Source organism: Erpetoichthys calabaricus, chromosome 3 (genome assembly GCF_900747795.2).
Source record: "Erpetoichthys calabaricus chromosome 3, fErpCal1.3, whole genome shotgun sequence".
NCBI classification, from domain to species: domain Eukaryota; kingdom Metazoa; phylum Chordata; class Cladistia; order Polypteriformes; family Polypteridae; genus Erpetoichthys; species Erpetoichthys calabaricus.
The window spans coordinates 205,491,456-205,502,075 of record NC_041396.2 but is presented as its reverse complement, the minus strand read 5'-3'; the positions used below and the strand labels follow the sequence as shown (position 1 = coordinate 205,502,075).

General features: G+C 39.1%; 1 protein-coding gene across 1 annotated transcript; it reads right to left on the bottom strand.

Moving 5' to 3' along the window:
- Positions 1-1,939: 1,939 nt before the first annotated feature.
- gtf2h5 (general transcription factor IIH, polypeptide 5) lies at positions 1,940-9,595 on the bottom strand. The gene is made up of 3 exons (XM_028797710.2): positions 9,534-9,595; positions 8,139-8,215; positions 1,940-2,410 (listed from the first exon to the last, which is right to left on the bottom strand). The coding sequence occupies exons 2-3, from the start codon at positions 8,171-8,173 to the stop codon at positions 2,230-2,232; spliced, it is 216 nt and encodes a 71-aa protein (XP_028653543.1). The 5' UTR covers positions 8,174-8,215; positions 9,534-9,595; the 3' UTR covers positions 1,940-2,229.
- Positions 9,596-10,620: the final 1,025 nt, after the last annotated feature.

The window sequence follows — 10,620 nt, the reverse complement described above, 5'->3', positions numbered from 1 at the left end:
CCTTCGTTCCCGTGTTTGATAAAAGGCGAGCTTTTAAGCCTGAGAAATCACTCCGTAAATGCACACGTTTAATTGCACGTGTTAATATGTACGCTTACACAGTATTAAAAGACACTCAACAATTAACGTCATTTACCTTCGTTCCCGCGTTTGAGTCATGCTGTAAATCTCTTCCTTGTTTTCAGTTCACGTGATTACGTAGGAGGCGTGATGACGCGATACGTGACTCCGCCTCCTCCATTAGAGTATATGGACAAAAAAGAGGTTCCAGTTATGACCATTACACGTAGAATTTCGAAATGAAACCTGCCTAACTTTTGTAAGTAAGCTGTAAGGAATGAGCCTGCCAAATTTCAGCCTTCCACCTACACGGGAAGTTGGAGAATTAGTGATGAGTGAGTGAGTCAGTCAGTCAGTGAGGGCTTTGCCTTTTATTAGTATAGATAAAAAAATTGAGAAAGCACTTGTACATAAGTATTCACAGCCTTTTGCCATGAAGCTCAAAATTGAGCTCAGGCCCATCCTGTTTCCCCGGATCATCCTTGAGATGTTTCTGCAGCTTAATTGGAGTCCACCTGTGGTAAATCCAGTTGATTGGACATGATTTGGAAAGCACACACCTGTCTATATAAGGTTCCACAGATGACAGTTCATGTCAGAGCTCAAACCAAGCATGAAGTCAAAGGAATTGTTTGTAGACATCTGAGACAGGATTGTCTCGAGGCACAAATCTGGGGAAGGTTACAGAAAAATTTCTGCTGCTTTGAAGGTCCCAATGAGCACAGTGGCCTCCATCATCCGTAAGTGGAAAAAGTTTGAAACCACCAGGACTCTTCCTTGAGCTGGCCGGCCATCTAAACTGAACGATCGGGGGTGAATGGCCTTAGTCAGGGAGGTGACCAAGAACCCGATGGTCACTCTGTCAGAGCTCCAGAGGTCCTCTGTGGAGAGAGGAGAAACTTCCAGAAGGACAACCATCTCTGCAACAATCCACCAATCAGGCCTGTATGGTACAGTGGCCAGACAGAAGCCACTCCTTAGTAAAAGGCACATGGCAGCCCGTCTGGAGTTTGCCAAAAGGCACCTGAAGGACTCTCGGACCATGAGAAAGAAAATTCTCTGGTCTGATGAGACAAAGATTGAACTCTTTGGTGTGAATGCCAGGCGTCACGTTTGGAGGAAACCAGGCACCGCTCATCACCAGGCCAATACCATCCCTACAGTGAAGCATGGTGATAGCAGCATCATGCTGTGGGGATGTTTTTCAGCAGCAGGGACTGGGAGACTAGTCAGGATAAAGGGAAAGATGACTGCAGCAATGTACAGAGACCTCCTGGATGAAAACCTGCTCCAGAGCACTCTTGACCTCAGACTGGGGCGACAGTTCATCTTTCAGCAGGACAACGACCCTAAGCACACAGCCAAGATATCAAAGGAGTGGCTTCAGGACAACTCTGTGAGTCCTTTAGGGGCCCAGCCAGAGCCCAGACTTGAATCCGATTGAATATCTCTGGAGAGATCTTAAAATGGCTGTGCACTAACGCTTCCATTCCAACCTGATGGAGCTAGAGAGGTGCTGCAAAAAGGAATGGGCGAAACTGGCCAAGGATAGGTGTGCCAAGCTTGTGGCATCATATTCAAAAAGACTTGAGGCTGTAATTGCTGCCAAAGACGCATCGACAAAGTATTGAGCAAAGGCTGTGAATACTTATGTACATTTGCTTTCTCAATTTTTTTAATTTTAATAAATTTGCAAAAACCTCAAGTAAACTTTTTTCACGTTGTCATTATGGGGTGTTGTGTGTAGAATTCTGAGGAAAAAAATTAATTTAATCCATTTTGGAATAAGGCTGTAACATAACAAAAAGTGATGCACTGTGAATACTTTCCGGATGCACTGTAAATAATCCAATTAATAGGAGTGCATCTTTGATTAAAATGATTCTTACAACAGGATATATTCATTGTCTAAATCTGAAGTACATTTTAAAAATGCAAATTTTTCATATTACAATTTTATTGATTAAGTTTCACAAGCAGTGCAGAATTTGTTATGCCTTGCACTTTACATAATAAACAAACATAAATATTTATATAATGTTTAAAATATGCAGAAACAGAACAGAAAATCCAATGTCCATTGTCTAAACATGAGCACCAATCAGTCTTTCAAAATTAGCACACTTGTGCCATATAAAAGGCCTACTACATTTACATTTGTCAGGAACATTATTTCTGGGTAATAGGAAATGAGTTCTGATCCATTAACTCTCCTACTCTTTCTTGTAAAATATGAACTACTTCTGCTAAAATAAAGACATGTGTGTCATCCAAGTCTTGAATGATGAATTTCTTCCCCAGTGCAGATGTCTCATCCAAGTATAAAAGGAACTGTTTCATGGCAGGGTCACTAAAATAAAAAGAAAAAAGTGTTGTTAGTTTCGGTTACTGGTTAGCTTTTATATTTAAAACAGTCAACCTGTACTAAAGTCTACTATGGTGCTTTTCATATAAAAAATGTTCAATAAAGACAATTGGAACAGCCAAACCGTAAACTTTAATGTATTTCTCTGATACACTTAATATAATGCAAAACAGTGCTATTTTGATGTCAAGCATGTATGGATGTAGTATTAAGCCAGTGCAAAACACGTTGATTTCCAGCAGTGCACCAGCTTCTGAAATGGCTTTGTTTTTTTTTCCTTTCTAGTACTTAAGTCACCTTTGTCAAAACTAAAAAACAGTTTTAAAATTTACGAAATCACAACTGTACATTTGTTTTTTGCAGTCAGTCTTCAAACCCTAAAAATGCTCTCTCAAGCAATTTACAGTTTTTATGGAATATGTTTTAGGCACTCGTTTAACTTTCCCTTAAAGCTGTTAAAAATACACATTTTGTTCATTTTTAAAGTGCAGAAAGTTCAAACAAACTTAAAAGTCGTTTTATGTTTCATTTGAACATTTGCATTTTCATGTTGTGGAAGAATGTTGACAGTAGCACAAACAGAACACAACTTATGAAAGGTCCACAAAATGCATAACTAACTAAATTTGATATGCCTGCAGCAGGTTTACAAAAACACAAACAGCCTGCTGGTACTACATCCAAAAAAAAATTAAATACTTAAGGAGCTATGTAATCTTCTATCAAGGGGGCCTAAATGACCTCATGATGCATGTTGTTGTAACTTGAATTTGCTGTTAAATGTCTGTTTCAGCACTGTTGACTGCACATTATATACATAGCTATTATGCCAAGAAGCTTGTGGTAATCACTGGTTAGTAGTTTCAAAAAAGACTTAAAAATATTAAGCGTTGTTTTCTTATTAAAAGTAAAATGACCTATGCTTTGCACTTTTTGGTTATGTACTGTAGATCAGTAATATCAGTTGTCTCAACTTTGACTAAATGAATTACAAATCTATTAAAATAAAAAGTGTAAATTGACTTCTAATGTAAATTGATTGCTGCATTGACAGGCAGGCATGGTGACCTGGGTCTCATTTATGAAACTGTGTGGATTTGAGTGTGTTCTCTTTGGTATATACTGTCATGCTTGGGCCACAGATTTGCACAGAAACACAGGAGGTTGTAGAGACAGGAACTTTATTCAAACACTGCAAATGAACATTTGTCTCTTTTTCAAAAGTTTAAACGTTCTCCATGAAAAGACAGAGAAGAACATTCAATCTCACAATTAAGAGAATGCAAACATATCTTCCTCTTCAAAGGAGTGCATGTCAGGAGCAGAGAATGTCAGAGACAGAGAAAGAGAGGGAGAGAAAAGCAATCAATCAAAAACCAATAGGTGCTGTTCGGGCTTTTAAGTATGCGAAGTACCACGCGGGAAGCATATCACGCAACAGAGCCACAAGTAAGCCCAGCAAGTAAAGGAGCAATGTGAAGGTAGTTTTTCAGCGTTTTTTAGAGGAGTGTCCCTATCCTCTAGGGGTGCGGTCAGCCCCCCTGCTCACAATACCTATTGCCAGAAAGCCACCATGGGCAAAAATGTTTATTCCATTCATGTAGGACCATTGCATGATCTTCATGCAGTGCCAAAAACACACTGCTTTGTATCAAACCATTAGGCTATGAATAGACTGTAGGGAATGATATTTAGAGCTTTCTGTATAAACTGAATAAATGACACAAGTGTTTTTACTTGTACAATTACTGACAACATGTGGTTACATTGGTTTTTAATCTTGAGATGTGGCAACAGGTAGCTGATATAAACGAAGGAAAAAACACAAAAGTTCTTTACTGCAAATTAACACAAATAGCCTTCTTAAAAGGCAGCTCCCATAGAATATATATCAGATTCATTTTTATATGTTTGTTACATTAATACACATTATAATAACAGCTCAGTGATATGAATTATTGAGTACATTAATTGCCATTTAGCTAATTTGGCTGTGTTTCCCTGTTTGATCAAAAAGGTCGTCATTTCCCAGTTTCCCCCAAAATGTTGCATATACATGGGTGTGACGTCCTGTACCTACCGCATACCACACAGCATTCTAACCAAGGGGCATCAAGTAGTTGTACCAAGTGTGATGGACGACCAGCAGCTCATCCCGGCCGACACACCCAGGACGCTAGATGGCGTCTTTCCTGCAGTCTAGAGGTGCCCCGGATTTCCGCAGGAAACCATGGGAGTTGAAGTTTGGCTTCACAACCCTGCTGGGTACCGTGGGTGCCACCGTGTGACGGTGCAGGGAGACAAGGGGAATTTTGTTTCCCGTACTGCCCGGACGTACTCCCAAGTTACAGGGACGGAAGAACAGAAGTACTTCTGGGCTCAAGAAAAATACAAATCTCCATCTGACCCGGAAGTGCTAATGAATCACATGGACAGGAGCACCTCCGGGTCAAGAACTATATAAAGGACTGGTGGAGACCCAGTAAGCGAGCCGGAGTTGGAAGGTAGAGTGACGGAGCTGCTGGGAGGAGAGGAGGAAAAGAATTGAATTATTCATTACTGATTTATTGTGTATTGTGGTTGTGGTGGTTTGAATGCACATTTATTGAGGAAAAAAAATTTAAATATTTCCTAGTGCTTTTACCTGGTGTCTTGGATGTTTGTCTAGTGGGTTTGAGGAGCGACAGCACCCTCTAGTGTCACACAAGGATTAACTAGGGTCAGTGAGGCAGACACAGACAAGACAAAAAATAGAGTTTTTTAATAAAATTAGGTCATTTCAATACATATTATAAATATTAAAGTCTAGTTCAATCAGTGAGAAAAATCACAAAGGTTCATCAAATCAGTGTTTCCATGTGCAACAATACATTTTATGAAATAAAAAGAAAGAAATTCCAAAACCACAATGACTGCAGTGCTTTTCCCTTCTCCAGGCTGCTCAAAGGGACTCAGAGGACTTTCTAAGTCCCTTCACTGTTTTCCCAGCTTATCAAGGAAACAAAGGACTTCTTCCAAAATGAAAAAAATATATATCAAAAGAAAATAATCCAACTAGTCCATGCTCACCACATTATCCCCATTTCTCAATTCTCTAGGGGATAATCTATGAGTAACGTGAACCCCCTCCTATCCCTGTTCAGGCAGCTCAGGAGTACTACGTTGTGTCCTCCACTAAGACAGGCCTCGATGATGCAGACAACGAAGACGATCTTCAGTGTGTATCTTCCCATTTTATACACGCTTGGGATTCCTTCATCCAATCCCAATGGACATACACAACACCAAACCACTACTAATTATCTAGCACACCACCAAGTTGGTTGCTCTAAGAGCAGTAACCAGGAAGGAGGCTTCCAAATCTACAACCCACACAATGTGTGCACATGTATGGCCATATACACTACAACTAAGATTACTCTCTGGTAAATAACCACTCTTTTCTATCAGGCTCTTTTCTCGTACTGAAATGGATTTACTACCTTTTTTTTTTCTACCTCACACTGGGATGCCTCGTCATGTTCAGGCTTGGTCAGGTGGTGTAGAACTCTACCACTCGTGTTTGCACTGCCTTGAACAAGAGCACACCTGAAAAGCCACCCTGCAGTTTCCTCCATCAGAGCTCTTGTCGGCACCACCTTCCAACTCTCAAGGTAACTGCCCCCCATAAACTTACTTAAACAAAACAAAAGTTTATTAATAGTTATACACACACAATAAAACCATCACCATAGTGTGACTTACCACACTGGGTCAGAGTTGCTGTAAATATATGCAAGTACTCCCGTCAAGTTCTCTTGTATAAATCCCTACTTTTGCGTGGAAAGTTGCATACGTACATGTTGAACTGCTTTTTGAGTATATGCAAGTTTTATAAATTTGACCCATGGGTACTAAACTTTAAAAGATGTCAGTTCAATCCTGACATATGACCCACCGTTTGATTACATAACCTGTCTATGCTCCAAATATGACAAATGTTGGGTATGGGGATCTCTGTATGCCAATAAATCCAGATTAAGGATTACCAAAGTTAAAATATTGATAATAAATTCATTATTATGCAAAATGCAAAGAAGGAATAACCAATGGGAAAAATATAAAGCATCAAACAACACAAAATGGAAAACAAATCTTAGCTCCACATAAACACCAGGTTTCCTACTATCCAGTGAGGATGGCTTGCCTATTGTGAAAATTGCTGTGTCTTAAGCACCAAAAACTCTCTCCCCACAATCTCTTTATATGTCATAACTGCATAACCTCCTTGACAAATAAGCCCTTGCTCCAATTCACCCACTAACTCAAAATACATTGGGCAAACAGGAGGGAGTGTCCTCTTACTCTTCTCAAGTACTCCTGCAGAACTATTTCTGGGTTCAGGAATACTCCTGTATGTTTTGGGGCCATCCCAGTAGAGGTACATCCAGCAACTATTTCTGTGCCCCACTTTGAACAGCGCCTTTAACCATATTGGCAACATTTTGTTCATAAAACCCTAATGCAAAAATGACATAAAAGAAAATACTGCATGCAGCAAGTACTGTTTTTGGCACATGCCTTTCTCAAACACTTCTAAAAATGTAAAGCCAAGAAGCAAATCTTTAGCTATATTTTGAGTATTATACCATGATCTCATTGCAAAGGAGCCAAACTCTTTCAACGTTGCTCATGAATTAGCTCAAAAGAAAACATTATATAATAAGCCTCAATTTGAATTTAGACACTACACATAGAAAAATTACTGGCAAGCCACCACTGCAAAATTTCCACTGTTACAAAATTCTATAAATAATGAAAATCCATAATCATTTCCCAAGTAGAGCTTAATGTTTTAAGAAGTTCATGGCATGAAAAATGTGCATGTGTGGACATCTGTTTGGTTCCTAGGCAAATTATCACTGCCCTCCTCTATACAATTAACTGCTACTTGCAGTGGTGCTTCAACTCCATAATTTGATTTGTTCAGAAACATATGGCTAAAATTGAAATCAGTCTTAAAATATTTTATGAAAAATGGAAGGACAATCCAGTTTTCAGAGGCATAATATACACAGAAGGCTAGTTTAACTTAATTAATTCATTAGCACATATGGAGTAGGCTACTTTAATTAATCTGTTAGAGCTTTTGTATAGCCCTATTTTAAAGATAATGCTCACTTGTCTAGTGGATGTTTTAGTGGTCCACGTAAAATCAATATAAAATCATATGCTGTTTAACTATATCTCACCAATGTACATAAACCTCAAAATACTTCTTCTATTATATGCCTGAAGAAGCTTTCTAAAAAAACATTATCTCTAAAATATTAATTGTCGTCCTCACTATAATCATTCTGGATGAGTATATGTTATAACAGATTTGTTAAAAATGTTCAGTTTTATTTCAAAAGGTTGTACGCTGTTTATCCTTTTAAGGGAGCTTGTACTTCTAGCCACAATGAATAAAATGATTTCCCAAAACGCATCAGCCCAAGAGATGTCATGGAACATCCACTGCATGGACTTTATTTTATTGTTCTCCATACATAGTAAGAACTGTATATACTCAAACCAGAACTCTATTGTAGCTCAAATGTATTATGTTTATTGGATATTTATATTTAAGTAATTGTAGTTAGCTTGATAAAAACAAATACTACTTTGGACAAACATCACACAGTCAGTCAGTAGGACTAGTGGCTATTCACACATCTATGTGGTAAGTACTTACCACTCAACAAGGATGCCTTTAAGCACATTGACCATTTTCTCAACTCAAGCAAAATCCAGTCAGGTTTTTAATATGATCTGTAACGAAAAGGCATTTTTCACAAATGAAAAAAACAGCAGTTTATTAAAATCAACATTATTAAGATGCATAGTTGTGCATTTATACATTGTCTTAAAAACTGATCTGATCACATTATGAAACCTACATTTTACACAAAGTATGCCAAGAAATTAGGCAATAGGACATTGTTCATTTTAAGAAAGCTGTGAAACCCTTCGCATTTAAATTCATGGATGCAAAGGCTAAATTAATTTTCTGCACTCAAATTCTGAAACGTAACAAAGTCCTCGTGATGATCTAATGTATCCAAATGCTAGACCTCTTTCTTACATTAACCATAAAGCAGTATACTTTGATTATTATATTTCGCTACCCATTAGGAAAAAAAAATTCTAATCTGCTCCATCCTGTGGATTGCGGTGCTGAAACCTATTTTGACATATCTGGAGACATGGTTGAAAGCAGCCCCTTAAGGGCGATCAGTCCATTGGTGGGCAAAACTGCAAATCCTTTACGCCGATTTAGCTTAATTTTGCATGCTTTTGGTATGTAGGAAGCAAGTCAGTGTATGGAATGTGTTACCTCCGTATGGTCAGTCACGAAAGACTGAGCCGCCAACTTGTCTCCCTATGGAAAGGATAAGGTTCGTTAAGCATATTCACTGGGCACTGCCATATACTCATTTTGTACTAAATAATCTACATGACCAGTCTACATTTTTATTAGGGGAATGTTAAGTTATATACACTATCTACTAAATTACAACATCCAAGTAAAAAAAACTTACTCATTTATTAGGTTATAAAATATAGCGTTTCTGTTAATTAAAATGAGCCGTTTTTGCACAGCAACAGCAGAACGCAACCTTGGCGTAATACAGTATGGGCTTGTCGACTGTACAGACGTTCTTCGAATTAAGTATATAAACCGTACAGATAATATACGCCACATCACAGCACATAAACCATACTATCTGAAGAGAGTGCATACAACATGATGTCGTACTTTGTTACTGTGGATAAGAATCACAGACCCGCGACTAATGGAGCAAACAGAATATACACACTGGAGAAAGAAGACGAGGCAGAATTTGGGTAGCCCTCGGTCTACAGTACTAGATTAGACATTCTGGGCTATAACACATCGTGCCTAAAATGTAATGTAGAACAGCTATTGTACAGTCAACCTTCTCGAGAATTTGGTGCACGTCATAAAACACTAATGTAACAGAAACCGTTATAATGTCTAACTTAAAACTGAGTCGATCTGAAACATTTATCACACTACACTTCTAAATTCTAGGATTCTATACAGGAACGCTTAAAACAATACTACCTTTACTCTCCACTGCAACAGCCTACTACCATACTACGCATATTCCAAGGTGGGCGTGGCCCATGACGTATTTTTTTACCAGGATGGCGGCTGTTCTGGGTCAAACTTTTCGCGTTCTCTTCACTCTCTTAATTACAACTCTAATGATTACGCGGACATATGGCACAAACAGTGGCGTCGCTAGGGTTCCTGTAAAACAGTGTGATATACAAGGCCGGTTTAAGACCCTTCACAGGCCTCTGGGTGACTTGATGAATGAAAATCTTTAACTGAGATTTGATTGTACATTAAACAATACGTCTGTAAGCGCTGTAATCTTTACTATTAATGGAGCGCTAACACTCGATCGTTTCATCAAGGGGAGGGTTGGGGTATACGGTGGTCCTCCTTGGTGATATGAGCCGTTTGCTTGTCACCCCCTCTGATGGTGTCAGCCAGTGCGGTTCGCACCCAATGCAAACTCGATTGGTGTCGCTGTACACAAGTAAGAGTTATCATATGAAACAACAATAGCCTATTGTTTTCAACAGCGAATTTATAGCAGCTTTGTAAGTCGACATAATTACAGTTGTGGTTTGAAAATTATCAGATAACTCCCATGTATAAGGGTGATACAGTGATAATGAGACATCGGCTTGAGTCCCAGGTTCACCCTGTGTGGAGTTTACATGTTCTCCTTGTATCTGCCTTGGTTTCCTCCAGTTTCCTCCCACAGTCCAAAGTCTTGCAGGTTAGGTGCATTGGTGATACTAAATTGTCCCTATTGTGTGGTTGGAGTGTGTGTGTGTGTTGGCCCTGTGATGGACTGACACCCTGTCCTGGGTTTGTTTCTACCTTGTGCCCTATACAGTACTAGTAGCTGGGATAGGCTCCAGCGCCCCCTGCAATCCTGTTCAGGATGAAGCAGGTTAGAAAATGACTGACTGACTCCATGATTATCTTTGTCAATACACCAGCTTTTCAGTTTATGCTTTAGCTGTGTAACAAAAGCACTTTATTGGCGCCGACCCGACACAGACTGACACGGAGGCACGTATAAAATAACACAAAAACTGTTTATTTTCTTCACCTGTGGGGCACGTCTTCC